The following is a 22,501-nucleotide window of genomic DNA, read 5'->3' on the forward strand; positions in this document are numbered from 1 at the left end:
TCTCAAAGCACTTCATGACTATTGGAGTGAGCACTACTGGCCGATAGTCATTCAGAATAAAGTAAAACAAAATAAAATAAAATAAAATAAGTAAAATAAATATGGTTCCAGAGGAAATACAAGAGTGAGGTAGTACAGAGTGGAGGTAGTGCAAGTAAGTGAGGTAAACAGTGCAAATGGTCAGTAGGTGAATCCTGACATGAGTAGGGGACAGTGACTGTACTGAAGTAACTAAAGTGCAGAGCAGTATGTTAATCAGCTGGTGTTCAACAGTCCAACAGCAGAGGGGAAGAAGCTGTTCCTGTGGCGTGGGGTTTCGGTTTGAATGGACCGTAACCTCGTTTCTCAAAGAGTCCATCTCCAGGGTGAGAAGGGTCAGCTGTGATCCGACCTGCATGCCTCAGAGTCCTGGAGATGTACAGATCTTGGAGAGATGGAAGGCTATAGCCAATCACCTTCTCAGCAGAGCGCACAGCATACTGCAGTCCGTGCTTGTCCCTGGCAGTGGCTCCAGCGTACCACACGACAATGGAGGAGGTGAGGATTGACTCAATGATGGCCGTGTAGAACTGAACCATCATCTTGACTGGCACCTTGAGTTTCCTCAGCTGCTGCAGGACGAACATCCTCTGCTGGGCCCTTTTGATGAGGGCGCTGCTGGTCACCACCCACTTGAGGTCCCGGGTGATGGTGGTACCAGGAAGTGGAAGCTAAGCTGACTACATCGTCTACAGACCTGTTGCCTCTGTAGGCAAACTGCAGGGGATTCAGGAGGGGCATTGTGATAGTGTTGAGGTGGGACAAAACCAGGCGCTCAAATGACTTCATGACTACAGTGCCACAGGTCTGTAGTCATTAAGTTCAATGATTCTCGGCTTCTTGGGGACTGGAACTATGGTGGAGGATTTGAAGCAGGCTGGCACATGGCATGACTCCAGAGAGGTGTTGAAAATGTCTGTGAACACTGGAGTCAGTTCGTCCGCACAGTGTGTCAGGGTGGAGGGGGACACATCGTCTGGTCCAGGAGCCTTGTGAGGGTTCAGTTTCCTGAACAGCTTGTTAACGTCCTCCTCCAGAATAAAGAGGGCTGTGGTGGAGGAGGGGTCCGAGGTGGACACTGGTGGGGTGTCTTATGTGGTGTGGGGGGTGAATGACAGTGTTGATGGGGTGTGTGGAGGAGTCGGGGCCAGCAGATAGTCCATTGAAGCGACAGTTGAACTCATTCAGGCTGTTGGCTAGTCGCAGGTTGTCAGTGGAGTGGGGTTTTGGGCTTGTAGTTGGTGATTTGCCTAAGCCCTTTCCACACAGAGGCCGAGTCGTTAGCTGAGAACTGAAGTGAAGTTTCTCAGAGTACAGTGATTTAGCACTTCTCACCTCCTAGCTGAACCTGTACTTGGCCTCTTTGTAGCTGTCTCTATCCCCACTTCCTCCTCCTTCCTCAGCCTCCTTCTCTAGCCTCAGCTGTCTGAGTTTAGCTGTGAACCAGGGTTTGTCATTGTTCTAACTTACTCTGGTGGATGCCCTTCTCTGGTGTAAGAGCACACAGACACACAATATGTGCACAAAAACAGGCAAAACACAGCGCACTAAAAGGCGTCTGTCCTTGGCGCCATCTTGGATGAATGAATCCAATATTTAATATGATTCAGTAAAAGAATAACCGCACCAGACCAATAGCCACAAAATAGCATGTTGGAATGCACAATCATTTTAGGCGCTTTTGGAAAATGAGACAGAGAAATACGTGGAGAAGAAGAGCAGCAAAGTCAAGTCAAGTCAACTTTATTTGTATAGCCCATTTTTACAAGCAGTTTGTCTCAAAGGGCTTTACATAACATCAGCAACATCCTCTGCCCTTCGACCCTCACATCAACTAAGGAAAAACTCTCAGAAAAACCTTTAACAAGAAAAAATGGAAGAAACCTCAGGGTGAGCGACAGAGGAGGGATCCCTCACCCAGGACGGGCAGACGTGCAATGGATGTTGTACAGGCAGGAAAGCAGTTAACAACATGAGAATGACATTACTAACAAAATCTCAACTGTTAAGTTTCACTTTTTATACCACCTCAATATGATTTTAACATTTCACAAGACTGAAATTATGATAATGAAATCATAATGAACTGCTGTAACATTCATGTATTTTTTATGTGCTGTTGAAAATCACTATCCTAGTGCAGGTATGATGGGGCTAGTCCATTTAGGGCCTTATATGTAAGTAGGAGAATTTTAAAGTCCATTCTGAATTTTACCGGAAGCTAGTGGAGAGAAGCTAAGATGGGGGAGATATGATCCCTTTTACTGATTGCTGTTAAAACTCTAGCTACTGCATTCTGGATCAGCTGCAGGCTATTATTAGAGTAATTTGGACATCCTGACAATAGTGAGTTGCAGTAGTCCAGCCTAGAAGTAACGAAAGCATGGACAAGTTTTTCAGCATCACTCTGAGAGAAGACGCTCCTTATCTTAGCAAAATTACGGAGGTGAAAGAAGGCGGTCTTAGAGGTCTGTTTAATGTGATGGCTAAATGCCATAACGCCGAGGTTTCTCGCAGTCGTACTGAGGGCCTACGTAATGCTGTCCAGAGAGACAATATTATCAGCTATTCTAGTTCTAAGATGTTTGGAGCCCAGAACAATGATCTCAGTTTTGTCTGAGTTTAATAATAAAAAATTGGAGGTCATCCAGTCCTTTAGTCCTGGAGTCTGGCTAACGGCTCTGTTTCTTCAGGCTTTAAGGATAAATACAGCTGAGTGTCATCAGCATAACAATGAAAGTTTCTGCCATGTTTCTGAATAATATTTCCTAGAGGGAGCGTGTATAAGGTGAACAGGATCAGCCCAAGCACTGAATCCTGTGGAACACCGAGGTTGACCCTTAAATGTGAACAGGAAACATCATTAACGTGAACAAAGTGAAATCTATCTGATAAATATGATTTAAACCAGCCTAGTGCTGCCCCTGTGATCCCAGTCTTATGTTATAATCTGTGTAATAAAATGCTGTGATCGGTCTGATGCCATGAGGAGGTCATTTGTAACTTTAACCAGTGCTGTTTCTGTGCTGTGATGGACTCTGAAACCATACTGAAACATTTCAAAGAGACTGTTCCTGTGTAGGTGATCAATTAACTGATTTGCAACCACTCTTTCAAGTGTTTTAGATAAAAACGGGAGGTTGGATATCGGCCTATAGTTTGCTAAGATGTCTGGGTAAAGTGAAGGTTTTTTAAGTAAAGGTCTAATGACAGCGGTTTTAAACGCCTGTGGTACATAACCTGTTGTTAAAGATAAGTTGATCTGATCTAAGAAGGAAACGCCAATCAAAGGAAAGACGTCCTTGAGGAGCTTAGTTGGGATGGGGTCTGAGAGACATGTAGTTGGGTTAGATTTGTTAATGCTGGAGGTCAGCTCGGGGACGTCTATGGGCAAGAACCTGTCCAGAGATGGAGTAGGATTAAAAGAGATTTCTAGAGATGGCACTATATCGGCTATTCTGGGGAGATCTTTATTGATTTTTTCTCTAATGTTATTGATTTTATTGGTGAAGAAACTCATGAAGTCTTCACTACTAAGAGCTGCAGGAATACAAGGCTCAACAGAGCTGTGACTCTTGGTCAGCCTGGCTACAGTGTTAAAAAGAAAACGTGGGTTGTTCTTGTTTTTCTCCATTAATGTTGAATAATAAGCAGTTCTGGCTTCACGAAGGGCCTTTTTGTATGCCAATAGACTGTCTTTCCAGGCTCTCTGGGATTCAGCTGATTTGGAGGAGCACCATTTCCTCTCCATCCGTCTTGATGTTTGTTTAAGTGTTCGTATATTTGAATTATACCAAGGAGTTAGCCTCCTATGATTTCTAACCTTCTTTCTCAGTGGGGCAACCATATCTAAAACTGTGTGCAATGTGGCTGCAGTGTTATTAACAAAAGAATCAATTTCTCCAGGAGTAACGTTTAAATCAGTACGCTCTGTTGTACTGGTACGTGGTGCTGAGGGGAGCTGTGATGGGATTGCATCCCTAAATCTGTCTACACTATCTTCAGAGAGGCATCCGGTATAGTAGACCTTTTTGTTGTGTGCTGTAAAGTCTGTTAGAGTTAGTTCAAAAATTACAAGTGAATGGTCTGAAAGGAGAGGGTTTTGAGGGACAACTAACAGGTTCTTAGTTTCTAGGCCGTAGGTGAGAACCAGATCGAGTGTGTGATTGTGGCAGTGTGTTGGTTCATTCACTATCTGAAGGAAACCTATGCAATCTAAGAGTGAACTAAAGGCTGTCTTAAGACTGTCAGAGTCAACATCCATATGAATGTTAAAGTCACCCACTATAATGACTTTATCTGAACTGAGCACTAAACTAGATAAGAAGTCTGAAAACTCAGACAGGAACTCTGAGTAAGATGAAAGATGATGAAAAGATGAAAGTGACATATTTTGTCATTGGAGGGAACTCACTCCAACGAAATTCGTGCTCTGCATTTAACCGACCCAAGTGACGTGCACACACACACACACACACACAGCAAACCCGGGGCAGTGGGCGACTGCGTGCAGCGCCCGGGGAGCAGTGGGGGTTAGGTACTGTGCTCAAGGGTACCTCAGCCATGGACACCGGTACGGGGAATTGAACCAGCGATCCACCGGTTACAGGTCCGACACCCTAACCGCTGATCCACGACTGCCCCAGTAAGCAGCAGCAGGTGGGCGATACACAACAACTAATAAAACTGGCTTTTCTGACTTCCAGTTTTGGTGAGACAGGCTGAGAGTGAGACTCTCAAATGAGCTATAGATAGATTTAGGTTTGGGGTTAATCTGAAGACTGGAGTGGTAGATTGCTGCCACTCCTCCTCCTCGGCCTGTGCCTTGAGGAACAGGATAGTTAATATAACCAGATGGAGTTGATTCATTTAAACTAACATACTCTTCATCCCGTAACCAAGTCTCAGTGAGACAGAATATATCGGACTGATGATCAATAATTAGATCACTGACTAGGAGGACTAGGATTTATAGTGGAGGGATCGTATATTTAATAATCCACATCTGACTGTCCTGTTTTTTGGCTCTAAATATTTGCTAGTTTGTATTTTTATGTGGTTATTATGATTAACACTTCTTAAATTTTGTGCTGGTTGGACTATGGGAGGACAAGGCACACTATTTCTATGGGATTGTTAAACTTAGTATTACTGAGGGCGGCAGTCCTACAGAAGCAGCAGAGAAGTGTGTAAGACAGCGAATCTGCTTCCTGGCCTCGACCCTGGGTTGTCAGGGGGTTGGTTGTCTAATAAACTTGGCCATATTGGTAGAAATAAGAGCCGCACCACCCCAGGTGGGATGAATGCCGTCTCTGCTAATGAGGCCAGGTTTTCCCCAGAAAGTCTCCCAGTTATCTATAAAGGCCATGTTGTTTTCTGGACACCACCGTGACAGCCAGCGACGGAGCGATGACATGCGGCTAAATGTCATCACTGGTCAGATTCGGGAGGGGACCAGAGAACACTATGGAGTCCGACATGGTTTTTGCCAAATTACACACCGACTCAAAATTCAATTCAACTCAATTCAGTTTATTTATATAGCGCCAATTCACAACAAAAGTTATCTCATGACACTTTACAATTTGAGCAGGTGTAGACCAAACTCTTTAATTAAATTGTAAAATAGAGAGAGCCCAACATTCCCCCTTGAGCAAGCACTTGGCGACAGTGGCGAGGAAAAATTCCCTTTTAGAAGGCAGAAACCTCGGAGCAGACCCCGGCTCAAGATGGGCGGCCATCTGCCTTGACCGGTTGGGTTGAGAGAGGAGAGAGAGAGAGAGAGAGAGCAGGAGAGCGAGAGAGAGAGCAAGTGAGAGAGGCAGAGGAAAGGAGCACACAAGCAGAGATGCATAGCAGCAGTAATAATGCCAGAAGTATCGGAATGTAGATAATGATAATGACATTGAAGTATACAGAAGGTATTATGGTGACTTTGATAACAATGGTAGTAACAATAATGGTAGTAGCTGTACAGAATCGTAATAGATTTAAATCAGATTATGACTAAACAGTAGTAATTGCAGTAGGTTTTGAGCAGGACGACAGCAGGACCGCAGCAGGAGGTCCAGTCATGATCGCTAGGAATCTGCGGGACAAGAAAGCACAGGGACTCCAGGGAAGAAGTTGAGTTAGTAATATGCATTAATGGGACATGAATGTGTGCAGAAGGAGAGGGAGAGGAAGAAAGAGCTCAGTGCGTCATGGGAGGGCCCCCGGCAGTCTAAGCCTATAGCAGCATAACTAGGGGCCGGCCTAGGCCAGCCCTAACTATAAGCTTTATCAAAGAGGAAAGTTTTTAGTCTACTCTTAAATATAGAGAGGGTGTCCGCCTCCCGGACCGAAACCGGAAGATGGTTCCATAGTAGAGGAGCTTGATAACTAAAGGCTCTGGTTCCCAATCTACTTTTGAGGACTCTAGGAACCACAAGTAGCCCTGCATTTTGGGAACACAAAGTTCTGGTGGGATAATAGGGTACTATTAACTCTTTAAGATAGGGTGGTGCCTGACCCTTCAGGGCTTTATAAGTGAGGAGGAGAATTTTAAAATCTATCCTGAATTTTCCAGGTAGCCAATGTAGAGAAGCCAGAACAGGAGAAATATGGTCTCTCATGCTGGTTCTTGTCAGTAGTCGTGCTGCAGCGTTCTGGATTAGCTGAAGAGTCTTTATGGATTTACTGGGGCAGCCTGATAGAAGGGAGTTACAGTAATCCAGTCTAGAGGTAATGAATGCATGGACTAATTTTTCTGCATCTTTCTGACTCAGGATGTGCCTAATCTTTGCAATACTGCGGAGGTGAAAGAATACAGTCTTTGAAATATTTGCTATGTGCGAGTTAAAGGACATGTCCTGGTCAAAGATAACTCCTAAATTTCTTACATTGGAGCTTGAGGCCACGGCTAAGCCATCTATCAATGCAATATCCATGGACATCAGAAAAGCATTCGAAAGAGCAAGTAGAGATTTACACAGAGCCATCGAGGCGTCATTTGACTGCTCGCTGTTAACCGCCAAGGCTAAAAAGCTGCACAATATTGGAGAGCAATCAAACCCGCTTGCCTGAAAAATTGTGGAGAGGCTGTGTGGACCGCATGTTGATAAAAGTTGTTAGTTGATAAAATGGCTGCAAATTGCCAAAACCGGTTGCACGAGAAGCTGAGGAATGTTAACTTTGCAATTCAGCTGGATGAAACAACAGTTTCAGACAAGTTTGTGCTCATTGTGTATGTGCAGTATTGATGGTGAGGACATGAAAAAAGACATTCTTATGTCTACAAATTTAGCAACAACAACAACCGGCCAGGATATATTTATGGCTGTGGACCGATATCTCTCATCCAACAATCTGCCCTTTGAAAACCTGGTCGCATGTTGCACTGATGGGGCTGCCGCAATGATGGGCAAAAACAAGGGGTTTAACAGCTGCTTGAAAAAAAGCTGCGTGATTTTCAACTGCATACTACATCGGCAAGCACTGGCAAGAAAAAACTTTCAGAAGAACTTAGTAACACCCTGTCAACTGTTGTTTAAGTACAGTGCCTGAGATCAGATCTTTGTGTCAGACGACAAAGACATGACCAGCCTGTTCGTCGACATGCCGAGCTTGTTCAGAATGAGACACCAGGTCAGCAGAGAAACTTCTGGTAGTCGTGAAGTTGGGAGTCTTATTCCTGGTTAGTTTTTCCAATAGACGTGGCTTAGTAGCAGACTGATAGCCAGTGGTGGCCAACAGGTGTTACACAGAAATCTGTCACCCATCAGATCCTGTGACACTGAAGCGTCGGCTAGCTAGCTAATTTTATTCACCTAGAGCTTTAATGGGGGCTGCTGTGACATAGACGTTGGAGAAGCAGCTTGTGATTGGAGGGTCGTCGGTTCGATTCCCCAACCGGACAGGCAGAAAAAATTTGGGTGTGGTGGAGTGATTAATGCACAAAAAATGCTCCCCTCCTCCATTAGAATCAGAATAAGCTTTATTGTCAAGTTTGCTTGTACAAACAAGGAATTTGACTCCGATTAAACTTTGCTCTCGAGTACAAAAACAAACACCTAGCAGTAAGAACACAAAGGTACTATATACAATAAGATAAAGATTAAAAAACAGAAAAAATACTATATACAATAGCAGTGAATCCGTGGAGTAGTGCAGTGACAGTGTAGGTAGACTAGGATTTAAATAAATAAATACAGTGCAAGGCAGTGCTGTGCAATAGACAGATAATAATGGTACTGTGTTGTTAAATTAGTGAGGTAGATGAGGATGACATTTGTGATTGTCATAGTCCAGTGTAAGGATGGGGGGCTATTTCAGAGTGTTCAACAGAGTAACTGCTTGGGGAAAGAAACTGTGTTTGTGCCGGCTGGTTTTGGCGGACGGTGACCTGTATCGCCTTGCCAGAGGGAAGGAGATTAAACAGTTTGTGACCAGGATGTGAGGGATCTGCAGAGATCTTTGTTGCCCTTTTCCTGACCCTGGACCTGTACAGGTCCTGGATAGAGGGGAGGTCAGCTCCAATGATCCTCTCTGCAGCCCTGATTGTCCGTTGCAGTCTGGCCCTGTCATGTTGGGTGGTTGACCCAAACCAGACAGTGAAGGAAGTACAGATGACAGACTGAATGATGGCTGAGTAAAAGGTGATCAGCAGCTCCTTAGGCAGATTAAACTTCCTTAGCTGTCACAAGAAGTATAACCTCTGCTGGGCCTTTTTCCGGATTGAGTCAATGTGAGGAGACCACTTTAGGTCCTGTGAGATAGTAGATCCCAGGAACCTAAAAGAGTCTACAGAGGACACTGTGTTGTTCTGGATGCTGAGGGGGGTGAGTGGTGGGGGGGGGGCTTCTCCTAAAGTCCACTGTCATTTCCACAGTCTTAATCGGATTTAGCTCCAGGTGGTTCTGACTACACCAATGGACCAGATGTTCTACTTCCTGTCTGTAAGCCGACTCGTCACCATCCTGGGTCAGGCCGATGACGGTTGTGTCATCTGCATACTTCAGGTTTTTCACAGACGGGTTCTCTGAGGTGCAGTCATTTGTGTAGAGGGAGAAGAGCAGTGGGGAGAGGACACACCCCTGGGGGGTGCCAGTGCTGATGGACCAGACTTTGGACGTGACGCTCCCCAGTCTGACATGCTATTGCCTGTCAGTCAGGAAATTGATGATCCACTGACAGGTGGAGGCGGGCACAGAGAGCTGGGTGAGCTTCTGATGTAGGAGTTCAGGGATGATGGTGTTGAACGCCGAGCTGAAGTCCACAAACAGAATTCTGGCACATGCTTATTTATGCTGCTATATGCTAAAACCTGCTTTTTTATTTAAATGTTTAGTTTAATATTCTTTTTATATTCTATTTTTATTTAGCTTATGTTTCTATTTTATTCAACTTTTTATCTTGTATTTCTATATTTCTATATTCTACTTATTACTCCCGGGACCTGAGTCGAGGTGTTGCAGGATGTACTGCAGTCCCATGCTGATTGCATCGTCCACTGACCTGTTTGCCTTATAGGCAAACTGCAGGGAGTCCAGCAGGGGTCCTGTTATGTCCTTCAAGTGGCTCAACACCAGTCTCTCAAAGGATTTCATGACCACAGATGCCAGGGCAATAGGCCTGTAGTCGTTTAATCCTGTGACGGAGGGATTTTTGGGGACTGGGATGATGGTGGAGCATTTGAAGCAGGAGGGTACTTCACACAGCTCCAGGGACCGGTTAAAGATCTGCGTGAAGACTGGTTTGCACACATAAGTCCTCACAAAAACTGATGTAAGATGTTGTCAGTGAGTTCATTGAGATCTGTAGCTGCAGCTTCAAAAGCACTCCAGTCAGTGCAATCAAAGCAGGCCTGCAACTCCAGCTTTGTCCACTGCCTTGTCCACTTCCTCACAGTCCTTGCCACAGGTTTAGTTTCTGCCTGTAGGTTGGGATGAGATGAAGCAGACAGTGGTCGGAGAGTCCTAGAGCTGCCCGGGAAACAGCATGATAGGCATCCCTGAGAACTTTGTAACAGTGTGTGTTTTTTCCCTGGTGGGAATCTTGATGTGCTGTCTGTATTTAGGGAGTTCATGGTTGAGTTTGGCACTGTTAAAATCCCCAACAATAATAGCCAGGGAGTTTTTTCTCAATTTCTGTTATCTGGTCGGCTAGCTGTTGTAGCGCTTCTGCTACACGGGCTTGCGGTGGAATGTAAACACCAACCATAACAAACGAGGAGAACTCTCGCGGAGAAGTAGAGTCTCTAGAATCTCTGAGTGAGGGCTGCATGACTTTTCCAACACTGTAACATCTGTACACCAACCTTTGTTTAGGTAGAAGCAGATTCCTCCACCTTTTGTTTTCCCTGAAAGCTTTGTGTTGCGATCTGCACGGAAGAGTTGGAAACCAGGCAGCCGAAGTGCGCAATCCGGGATGCAAGATACAAGATAGGTTTATTTGTCACACACACAATCATACATGGTACAATGTGCAGTGAAATTCTTTATGTCCCTGCTACCAAAAAATAGGTAAGTAAAATTTAAATATTGTAAAATAGAAAGCTTATAAAAATAATACAACTAAAAAAGTGAAAATGTGCAGTATTTACATGAACAGTATATACATCTAGTGCAGGTGGGAGTAGGATTGTCCAGATTAACGCTCACTGTTGAGCAGACAGATGGCCTGGGGGAAGAAGCTTTTCCCCATCCTCTCCGTGTTGGTTCTCAGGCAGCGGAACCGACGGCCTGATGGCAACAGGGAGAAGAGTGAGTGTCCGGGGTGATGGGGTTGCCTGAGGATCTTCTCAGCTCTCGACCTGCATCGTTTGATGTAAATGTCCTGCAGGTCGGGTAAAGTTTTTCTGATTGTCCGCTCAGCTGAGCGGACTACCCTCTGTGCAGCTGCCCATCCATGTGGTGATGCTCCCACTCAAGATGCCCTCAGTGGTGCAGGTGTAAAAGTTCCTGAGCACCTTGAGGGGGAGCCTGAAGTCTCTGAGGCGTCTGAGGTGGAACAGATGCTGCCTGGTCTTCTTAACAGTCCTGTTAATGTGCAGTGACCAGGACAGGTCCCGTGCGATGGTCACACCGAGGTATTTAAAACTGTCCACCCTTTCCACCTCAGACCCGCCGATGCAGAGTGGACGGATGTCCCTCTGATGCTTCTTCCTGTAGTCCACAATCAGCTCCTTAGTTTTGCTGACATTGAGCAGGAGGTTATTCTCCTGGCACCAGCTCTCCAGGTGGGTGACCTCCTTCCTGTAGGCCTCCTCTTTGTTTTGGGAGATTAACCCCACGATGGCTGTGTCGTCAGCAAACTTTATAATGATGTTGCTGTCTGATGTGGACACACAGTCATGTGTATACAGGGAGTACAGCAGGGGACTCAGCACACAGCCTTGGGAGGATCCAGTGTTGAGGGTGAGGGGTGGTGAGCTATAGGTACCCACGCATACCACCTGTTGTCTGCCAGTAAGGAAGCTGTGGATCCAACTGCACAGGCAGGAGTTCAGTCCAAGATCACACAGCTTAGTTACCAGCCTGGAGGGGACTATGGTATTGAATGCTGAGCTGTAGTTCACAAACAGCACTCACACATAGTTCCCCATCCTAGTGTCTACGTGGGAAAGTGTCTTGTGCAGCAGGAAGTTTATGGCGTCATCTGTGGATCTGTCTGGGTGGTATGCAAACTGTAGGGGGTCCAGGTTGGGGGGCAGAGAGGAGGTGATGAATGTTTTGACCAGCTTCTCAAAACATTTCATCACCACAGATGTGAGGGCTATGGGGCGATAGTCATTGGGATTACTGGGCTGGGCTGTCTTTGGGACAGGGACTACAACAGACTTTTTAAAGCAGGTGGGAATTACACACTGTGAGAGGGAGAGGTTGAATATCGTTGTAAACACTGGTGCGAGCTGTTCAGTGCAGACTTTGAGGACTCGACCACTAATGCCGTTAGGCCCTGCTGCTTTCCTAGTGTTTACACCAGGAAATGCACTCACAGAGCCAGGTTTCAGTGAAGCACGGGGCGGCGGATCTGCGAAAGTCCAAGTTGATTTGGTTGAGAAGCAGCAGCTCATCCATCTTATTTGCCAGAGAGCGTCTGTGTCTCTGATGAATTCCATGGAGAGCCGCCGCATCTCCAACCAGGATTTCTGCGAAGCTAGCTAGATTTGGATTTGTGAAAGCTGGAGAAAAGGTTCCTATGCAGGGCTGCCCAATGTTTAGAAATTCCTCTCAGGTGAAAGTTATCGGTGAAGAACAGATAAGGTAATAAACGTATAAAAACAATCTAAATACGAGAGAGCGAAGCACCGAGGTCGCCATCCGCGGAGCCATCTTGAAGACTTGAAGGGCTGATGTGCCCTTGAGCGAGGCATTTAACACCCAGTTTGCCCCCCAGGAACTTGATAGTGGCAGCCCTGCTCCTGTGTGTGTTTCACTGCATGTAATTTGCTGGGTGTTGTGTGTGTTTCATTGCATGTAATTTGCTAGGTGTTGTGTGTGTTTCACTGCATGTAATTTGCTGGGTGTTGCATGTGTGTTCAACTAAGGATGGGTTAAATGCAGAAGATAAATTTAGTGTGTATGTAAAAATATATATACTGACAATAAAGTGATTCTTAAACCTGTAAATGTTATTAAAGCTCGTCCATCTAAGAAGAGACTTTTTGTCCAGCTTTGCAAGGATGAAGCACATCAAACACTGCTGCTACACACATAGGTGTGGTGGTTGTCGCAGGGACAAGTGCTTGCGTAACCCAGTAGAAACAGAGTTTCCTTATTGTATGAGGAAGAATTTAATTTAAATCAAAGTATATTCAATAATTTTATTGTCCTGCTATTTTAAGGTTCACCCAACTAGGCTTATTTCAAGTTTTTTTGGTTGATTTATGTGCCTGTCAACTCTATTTTATTGTTATCGGTGGAACTATGCAGTAACAAAATGCGATAGGCAGGAGGAAGCAAGTCCCACCCCTTTTGCATAGCAGTTGCGGTTAAAAAAACAAAAAAAACCAAAACACACGCAAGTAGCAAGAGAAACAAACTATGGCCTTAATCCTGATTTTAAGGTGTAATAGGTTTCATGTTGAATTGTGTCTCAGTTCATAATTTTTAAAAAAAAACAAGCATATAAAAATTTGTGGTTAAAATTTGTCATGATAATTGATGGTTAAAAGAGTTTGTAATCATAATTTCATGGTTACAAGGCGAAAACCGGTTCATATTAACTTGGAATAAAAAAAAATTCCTTAAAATGATGTGAGTTGAAACTGTTGCTATCACAGAACTATGTTACAAATGTAGTGTTTCTGTGTTTTTCTGAGGGATGTAGATTTAAGTTGAGGTAAGGCCATAAATATATTGGAAGTTAGCAATGTTACATATTGCTAACTTTCTTAAATAGGAGAGGAACACGGTTGATTTTCAGATATATCAATGTTCACTGGCTGGATGGATTGGATAGTTGGATTCTGGCTCTGCGGACTTGAACATGGCTGTACATGTCCAATAAAACAGTGAGATGGAGCACTCATTTTTTAGGTCTTAGACCTATTTTATAATTGAGAGAAGTAGCACCTCTCCGACTACTGGGCGCAGTTTCAGTATCTTTATGGGACATGCTCCCCCCAGTGTTTCAGAGCAGAGTACTGCTTATTTTTTTTCATGATTGTGAAAACGTATTTTATATCCTTGGCGACATCTTTAATCATTCAAATTTGTCTGGGTGGTTAACATGTTCTCCTGTGGTGTGACAAACTCAGAACACATGCTTATTATTGATTGACACAGACTTGATCGATTCAAGACCCATTAAATTAACTATAAATGTTATTTTAATTTTTTTTAATATTTATTTATTTTTGGCTGCTTTGGTTGAGCTTCACTCTGCAAGTTTCCTAAATTTTCTTTCATCTGCAGCTATATAATTTTTCTCAGTTCTGATTTTTGATTATATTTTATTGCTAGGACAAATAAAAAAATAACAAGAAATAAATTCATCTGATTTCAATGTCAATTCAAGCTTGGAATCAACAGAAAACCATAGAATGTGTGCACTGATTCCTAATATTCACTATAAATGAGAAAAAAATGTAAGTATGACATGTGTTTTCTCCTCAGGTCTGCTCACAGTGGACATCGGAGTCTCAGAGACTGGAAGTGTCAGCAAAATGGACACAATGCAACTGATCATCTATTACTAGTCAGTAATGTGCTTATCAACAGTATGACTTTTTTGAAAATTTACTAATAATTGTGGGGGCACCACCCCATTACCAGGGACCAATAACCAAACCAGGATTACAGTCTCAATTGGGTGCTTACTTAGAAATGTCAATATTTCAGGAATATTATCACTAATATTATCACTAAATGAACAGTGAAGGGATGAATCTCAGCACTGGCTGTCGGAATCCACACTGATATGCACAAATCAGAATCAGAATTCCTTTATTAATCCCCGGGGTGAAATTCTTTTTTCTTACAGACATTGCAATTTGCAATTTTCCTGACAAAGAGAATGAAAATGAAATTTGGGGGGAAAAAAAGGAAAAAATATAAAATAAAATAAAATATAAAATATAAAATATAAGATATTTACATTATCTATACATTTATACATTTCTGGGGAAGTGTATGTTCGTGTGTCCTGTGCAGTGGAGAGTTTAATAGTTTGATTCCGACAGGCAGGAATGATTTCCTGGAAATTCTTGTTCTTACAGACATTGCACATGCAGTATTCCCGACCAAGAAAGGGGAAAAGTGCGAAGTATAAAAAATAGGATAAACAATAAAGATAGGTTTTTATAAACAAAAACTAAAATCTCAAAAAGGACAGGTATTTACAAAAACTGTATTCAAATTTTTTAAGAAAAATGTAAAATGCAGGTATATACATGTGTAGAAAACCAATATATACATTGTATATATAAAGTGAGTGTGTCCGTCACAGTGCTGAGTTTAACACTTTGATGTCGACAGGCAGGAATGATTTCCTGTGTCGCTCTGTGGTGCATCGTGGCAGTATGAGTCTGTTGCTGAACGAGCTCCTGTAGCTGATCAACGCATTGTGGAGAGGGTGAGAGGGAAAGTCCAGTATAGTTCTTATTTAGGACAACATCCTCCTCTCAGACACCACTGTCAGAGAGTCCAGTTCCTCTCCCACAACATGGCTGGCCTTCTTGATGATTCTGTTGAGTCTGTCTGTGTCCCTCACCCTCAGGCAGCTGCCCCAGCAGGCAACGGCATATGTGATGGCACTGGACACCACCGACTCATAGAACATCCTCAGCATCGTCCTGCAGATGTTGAAGGACCTCAGCCGCCTCAGAAAGTAGAGGCAGCTCTGGCCCTTTCTGTAGACCATGTCCACGTTCTTGCACCAGTCCAGTTTGTGGTCTAAGTACACCCCCAGGTATTTGTATTCCTCCACCACCTCCACAGTGGCCCCTTTGATGTTGATAGGGGTCACTGGAGCCTTAGTCCTCCTCAGGTCCACCACCAGTTCCTTGGTCTTTGTCACATTGAGCTGAAGGTGGTTTTTCCCGCTCCATGTGACAAAGTTGTCCACTACCGTCCTGTCATCAGAAAATTTCTGAAGATGGCAGGACTCTGTGCAGTGCGTAAAGTCTGTGGTGTAGATCGTGAAGAGGAAGGGAGAGAGGACAGTCCCCTGTGGAGCCCCGGTGTTGCTGATCACTTCATCTGACAGGCAGCACTTCAGGCGTACATACTGCGGTCTGCCCATCAGATAGTCTGCGATCCAGGACACCAGTGGGGCATCCACCTGCATCGCTGTCAGCTTCTCAGCCAGCAGAGCCGGCCTGATGGTGTCAAACGCACTCGAGAAATCGAAGAACGTGATTCTCACAGTGCTTTCCGGCTTGTCCAGGTGAGTGTAGACTCTGTTCAGCAGGTAGATGATGGCATCGTCCACTCCAAGGCGGGGCTGGTAGGCGAACTGAAGGGGATCCTGAAGTGGTTGGACCATGGGCCAGAGCTGTTCCAGGACGAGTCTTTCCAGGGTCTTCATGATGTGTGACGTCAGGGACACAGGCCTGTAGTCCTTGGGGTCGCTGGGACACGGCGTCTTCGGGACAGGAACGAGGCATGACGTCTTCCACACCACAGGGACCCTCTGAAGACTCAGACTCAGGTTGAAGACATGATGGAGTACTCCGCTTAGCTGGGGGGCACAGCCTTTCAGGCCCGTAACCTGTGATGGTCCTCATGCCACTCCACACCTCTCTCGTGTTGTTCTGCTGGAGTTTCCACTCCAGCTTCCTCCGGTTCTTCTCCTTTGCCTCCCTGATCTTTATTCTCAGGGTGCGCTGAATAGCTCTGACCTCCTCCCTATTGCCTGCTCTGAAAGCCCTCTTCTTGTCGTTGAGGATGGCTTTGATGTCCTTGGTTACCCACGGCTTGTTGTTGGGGTAACACTTTACAGTTGTGGTTGGGACAATGGTGTCCACACAGAAGTTTATGTAGGCAGTGATGCACTCAGTGAGCCCATCAATGTCCTGGCCGTGGGGCTCACAGAGTGCCTGCCAGTCTGTCACCTCAAAACAGCCCTGGAGTGTCTCATTGGACTCGTCTGTCCATCTCCTCACAGTCCTTGAAGTTGTGGGCAGACGCTTTACGAGAGGCACATAGCAGGGGGAGAGGTGGATCAGGTTGTGATCTGACCTGCCTAGTGAGGGGAGGGGGAAGAGCTGTAACAATCATTTGCATTAGCATACAGCAGATCTATTGTTCTTCCCTCTCTGGTAGGACAGTTCACAAACTGAGTGAGAGTGGGGAGTGTTTTGTCCAGGTTAGTATGGTTGAAATCACCCGAGATTGCAATGAATGCACTCGGGTGCTGAGTCTGTATCCGGGCTATTGCAGAGTGAATAGTGTCACATGTCCTGCTGGGGTTTGCAGAGGGGGGAACATAAACAGTTACTATGTGAAAACTCCCTGGGCAAGTAATATGGACGTATTCCAACGGCACACAGTTCCACATCCGGGCTGCAGATGCGCTCCTTCACCGTGATGTGAGCTGGATTACACCACCGGTTGTTAACGAGCACGGCAAGCCCCCCGCCTTTGTGCTTACCGCTGGTAGCGCAGTCTCTGTCTGCACGGACCGTATGGAAACCCGTTACTGTCACATTGTCGTCGGGTATGTCCTGGTGCAGCCATGTCTCCGTAAAGCACATCAAACTGCACCCCCGGTATTCCCTCTGACACTGCGACAGTGCCGTCAGTTCGTCCATCTTATTCCCGAGTGACCTCACATTTCCCATGACGATAGAGGGGAGACACGGCTTAAACTTCCTAGTCATAAGCCTCCGTTGTTTCAAAGCTTCCCTCTTCCTCCGTAACTTTTTATTTCCCCTGCATCCTCTGTGAGTTTTGATCCAGCATTCAGTAGGGATTACTCTCTGTGTTTTCTCTGGAGCGGTGGCCAGCTTCAGGTCCATCAGCTGATCCCGAGTGTAAACAATGCGGGCAGCGAGGAGTTGCATCGCTCCTCCGAAAAGTGTAGTTCAGCGACGAATAAAAACACCAAAAGACCCACAACTTTCCTGGTGTGTGGTAGATAGAAAACAGTGTAGTCCAGAGTAAAAGAAAGTAAAAGGAGTCGCGAGAATATAATAAAAACAGTAGAAAACAGTGAAAAAGATCGGGAGCGTCTATAACAGGCTGCACACGTATCGACGCATGCGCACTGTACTGTGGGGGTAAGAATCTCTTACTGACCAAGTTGCTGTAGCTGACCAGCAGATTGTGGAGAGGGTGAGAGGGAAAGTCCAGTATAGTTAATCTGTAACAGAATTGATTTACAAGAGCAATATTAATTTACAATCACCAAATTCGCAAATAAAGATCTGTTATAAAAAGTGTAGCTAAAACAACAAACACAAGCAACTATACTACAGTTAAGGCAAACTAGCACGCACATGGGATGCGTGTGTGTGTTTGTAGGGAGGAGAGGGAAAGGGCAAAGATGGTGGACAAGATCATGTGAGTGACGTTGCTTTGCTGAGCTAAAGATGGCAGGCTTAACTGTGAGGTTTGAGTGGAGAGTGTATGGAACAGAAGGGGTGCAACATGGTAAAACATGTGCCCAGCAAGAAGCAAATTGTTATGCTACCATGTTATCTTTACACTGGCACAATTGGCTGTACTATTTTACCACATGGTAACAAGGCAGACAAACTGAAGTTCATCTGACCTGACACCAGTCTTCCAGTTCGCAAAATCTCAGTTGATTGACTTGACAGTGGTAGGCTTGACAAAAGCATGTGTCGCAGAGTGCAATTAAATTGTGTAAAAGTCCGCTCTTGTGGTCCTTGGCTAGAAGCTGGTGAAGCCATTATTTGCTCTTCTGGCAGCTACGGTGAGCTGATCTGCTCAAATGGCAGCAAGAAAAAACAGCTGAGTCAACTTAATTAGAGAATAATTGTAATTCGTTTTCTCCTCGACAAAGCCCTTTCGTCCCTCTGTAGGTGATGGGTAAGATCAGCTGATTTGGCACAGCTATACCCTTTGGATCCTAGTAAAACAGTCTTGTTTCACAACCAGTGAGTTACAGATTTGTGGCTTTGGGTGCTCCCTTTTAGATACCAAGTCACAGAGGAAAGCCTAGAGTAGCTCTCATAATAATGATGGTGCACTCGAAAAAAATGAGTTTTTTTAATAGTTTAATAGTTTTTTTCTCTCCTGTATGATATCTCCAGAGGTCCCCGGGGATCCCAGGGATTCCAGTGACTCTCGCCCAATGAGAGACCAGGATTTTTTAATTTAAATCAAATTTCACAACTAAGTGAGATCGTTAAGGGTTTGGCACCAACAGCTCTAACAATCTGGATCAGGCTTCTGGGCCTACATGTATTCCCGCCTGTTGTCTTAACCCTTTGAATCAACAGTAGGATTTTTAAGTAGAGGTTCAACATCTTCTTTAAATTACTGTGGTATATTGCCTGTTAATAGAGGTTTTTCATATCATTTCATATAGTATAGAAATGCTTACTAAAGGTAAAACTTAATTAATTAATTGGGTTTGAAGAAACATTATTAGTTAGTTAGTGAAGGTCAAGAGGAGTAAAGGACTCTCGATAACTTTCCAGTCATACAGCTGTTTCTGAGGTTCCTGTGTTTGAAAATGATAGGATTTACACTTAAATGCTTCTGGAAAACACTAGAAGTAAGGAATGTGCAGTCCATGTGGGCCTACACTTTAGGACCACTATGAAGACCCACCATTTCTCTTGATAAAACTTTTCCGTCTTCTTCTCTTGTGCAGTAAACTGGCTCGTATTTGGAATCGTTGGTTACGCCGCAAATGCAGAGTGTATGTGAAATCCAGGCTATTCTACTGGTGGGTGATCATGCTCGTCTTCCTCAATACGCTGGCCATTGCGACAGAACACCACAAGCAGTCTCAGAGACTCACAACCTGGCAAGGTCAGCACAATGTGAACATTATAAGTATTAAGAATGTTTAGTTTTCTTTAATCAGCTTCCTTTTGGTTAGAGCAAAACAAATACATAACAATTGAGGTTTCTGTGTTAACTTCCAAATGCATACAAAGAAAATCTGGCCAGACTGTTTTCTTCAGTAGGTTTGAGTTTGGGTTCAGATTCAGGTTCAGGTTTAGTTGGCAAAGGCACAAAGCAACATTTATGATTTATGATAAATGAAGCCAGCATATCACTGGAATAATTCAACACTGTTTTCAAAGGTTAATGGTCATCAGTTAATTATTTGATATTAGAAATGCAATTTGTGATTCTAATTACATGACATCACATTTCCAAAAACAACCATTAAAAAGGCATCAAATGGGCATCATTACAGTTCAAGTTGTTTAAATGAGATAGTTATGCTCTAATCCTGATATCTTTCTCTTTAAAGATAGCCTCACTCTTTTTCTGTTAACAAATACCAACACTACTTCTGTCTGTGAACCAAGTGTAACTTAAAATTTGGAAAAATTAACAATATGCCCCCCTTTTTTAAAAAAAAACAAAAAACAAAAACAAACAACTTAGTATCTTTATTTGTGTGTTACTGTTTCTATAGCTTTAACACAAAGTCGTTACCCCTTTATTCTCTAATTTACTCTCCCTTCTTAAAACACAAAATTAGGTGGGCTTCCTCAAAGAAAGCATACTGCTTGGTTAAGTGCATTTTTTCCCCTCTCTGCTGCAATATCGATACTCATGATGAAGGAAACTCATCATTTGCTGAGTTTCAACTAAATATCTCAAGGAAATTCAATCAAACGCAACGGGACTTAGTTATTTGTCTTTGAAGACGTTTCACCTCTCATCCAAGAGGCTTCATCAGTTCCTGCTCGCTTGACTAGGCTGGGACTAGTCCAACTAGCTGGTGTGGAGACCCAGGCATTTAACCTCTGTGGAGGCAATCACATGGCCAGTGGTGTCATAGGCTCGTTAGTGCCCCATTGTGCCAAATGACAGTCGTTGGGGATGGTAAAAAAAAAGTTGGTTTCGACTTTGTTAATGCTCTGTTGTGTTAACTGACTGTAACGACAGTCGTTAGAGTCACATGGGGCCATTTGTGAATGGCAGTTGTTCTTAGAGGCTAAGTTGTTGAATCTCCTGGGAAGAGATGAAAGGGCAGCATTGTAAATTGGAGATGTCGCAGACCTCCTCCTCTGCTGAGAGATGGTTTTTCTAATTTCACATAGATGGCTTCCTTTACTCCGCTTTCAAACCATCTATCCTCTCTGTCCAAGATGGGAAAGGAAGGAAGCCATCTATGTGAAATTAGAAAAATCATCTCTCAACAGAGGAGGAGGTCTGCGACACCACCTATCTCCAATTTACAATGCTGTCCTTTCATCCCTTCCCAGGAGATTCAACAACTTAGCTTCTAAGAACAACTGCCATTCACAAAGGACCCCATGTGACTCTAACGACTGACGTTATAACACAACAGAGCATTAATGAAGTTGAAACCAACTTTTTTACCATCCCCAACGACTGTCTCTCAACGACTGCCGTTTGGCACAATGGAACACTAAACGAGCTTATGACACCACTGGTCATGTGAATGCCTCCACAGAGGTTAAATGCCTGGGTCTCCACACCAGCTAGTTGGACTAGTCCCAGCCTAGTCAAGCGAGCATGAACTGATGAAGCCTCTTGGATGAGAGGTGAAACGTCTTCAAAGACAAATAACTAAGTCCAGTTGCATGCGATTGAATTTCCTGACAGATAAGGAGGGGCGAGGTTATGGACCTTGAAGGCGTGCAGAAGGAATCATAACTAAAATGTCATTGAACTTTTTAAATCGAGTAAAACATGGTGATCAATCACCACCTTTTTTAATCGTAATAAAACAATGCATTGTTATTTAAGCAATGTAACTGGCATTTATTACTTTATAAACTGTTTTCAGCCACCTATAAACCACTGATTAAGGGCATGCTCCAACCTCCACATTTTCAATGCACTTGATTAATGATACAGTCTTAGAAGAAGTAAATAATTCTTTTTCTCTTTGTCTTTTTCTAACCTTAATTCTATTTTTTTTCCATACTGCTGGCCCACATCCACCATCAACAGACAATGCCAATAGGCTACTCCTGTCTATGTTTGCCCTTGAGATGTTCATGAAGATGTATGCTCTAGGCTTGCCCTCTTACTTCATGTCTCTCTTCAATCGCTTTGACTGCTTTGTGGTGTCAACTGGCATTATGGAGCTCATTCTTGTCAACATGGGTGTCATGTCAGTCATGGGCATCTCTGTGCTGCGCTGCATACGCCTACTCCGCCTCCTCAAAGTCACAAGGTGGGATAGCTTTTATTAAACATAACTATTATGCAATATGTTTATATTTAGCTGATTTAAATCTACAAAGTTTATCTATGTGTATGTTGAGAAATACAGCTAAAAGTGCTGCAAATTACAATTTTCAGAGCAGTTAATTCATTTATGTGTCATACATTTGGCTTTAGCTTCCCTTTTAAGTTTATTTCAAGTGCAGAGATAACAGAGAAATACTTAAATCAGCATAAGACAGAGGAGAATGAAGATGTACAGTAGGGGCTCCACTCAATATAATTGTCAGCATGGTGCTGGTGAAGAGGGCTGAACCCCGATGCAGAGTCACCAAGAGAGGCAGGGGTCCAAAATAATAATCTTTTTAATATTAGAATAACTCAAAATCACACACTTACTGTGGCAAAAGGATCAAGGATAAACTGTGGTGATGAAACATGGCATGATGAGACAAAGCATAGCATGCAGAAGAAAAGCAACAAACTGACAAAGAGTGACCAAGAATATGAGGACTGAATAGACAAGATAACAAGACAAAGGTGCAACACATTAGGGAGGAGCAAGCAATCAAAATGAACTGACGTAAAGATACATGAAGAAGAGACACCCAGAGGAAGTGACCCTTTCAATATAAAACAGGACATGACAAAAACCTGGAACATAATACATGGAAACTAATACACTT

At 43.9% G+C, this 22,501-nt stretch overlaps 1 protein-coding gene across 4 annotated transcripts in view; it reads left to right on the top strand.

Moving 5' to 3' along the window:
- Window positions 1–22,501, top strand: part of LOC124054198 (dihydropyridine-sensitive L-type skeletal muscle calcium channel subunit alpha-1-like) — a 269,412-nt gene that overhangs the window by 105,813 nt on the left and 141,098 nt on the right. For all 4 annotated transcript variants that reach the window (XM_046379912.1, XM_046379903.1, XM_046379885.1 and 1 more), the window contains exons 9-11: window positions 14,139–14,220; window positions 19,309–19,469; window positions 21,600–21,825. In XM_046379912.1, the coding sequence (XP_046235868.1) occupies window positions 14,139–14,220; window positions 19,309–19,469; window positions 21,600–21,825 (469 nt within the window). The remainder of the gene's footprint in view (window positions 1–14,138; window positions 14,221–19,308; window positions 19,470–21,599; window positions 21,826–22,501) is intronic.

This window comes from Scatophagus argus, chromosome 3 (genome assembly GCF_020382885.2).
Source record: "Scatophagus argus isolate fScaArg1 chromosome 3, fScaArg1.pri, whole genome shotgun sequence".
Classification (NCBI taxonomy): domain Eukaryota; kingdom Metazoa; phylum Chordata; class Actinopteri; family Scatophagidae; genus Scatophagus; species Scatophagus argus.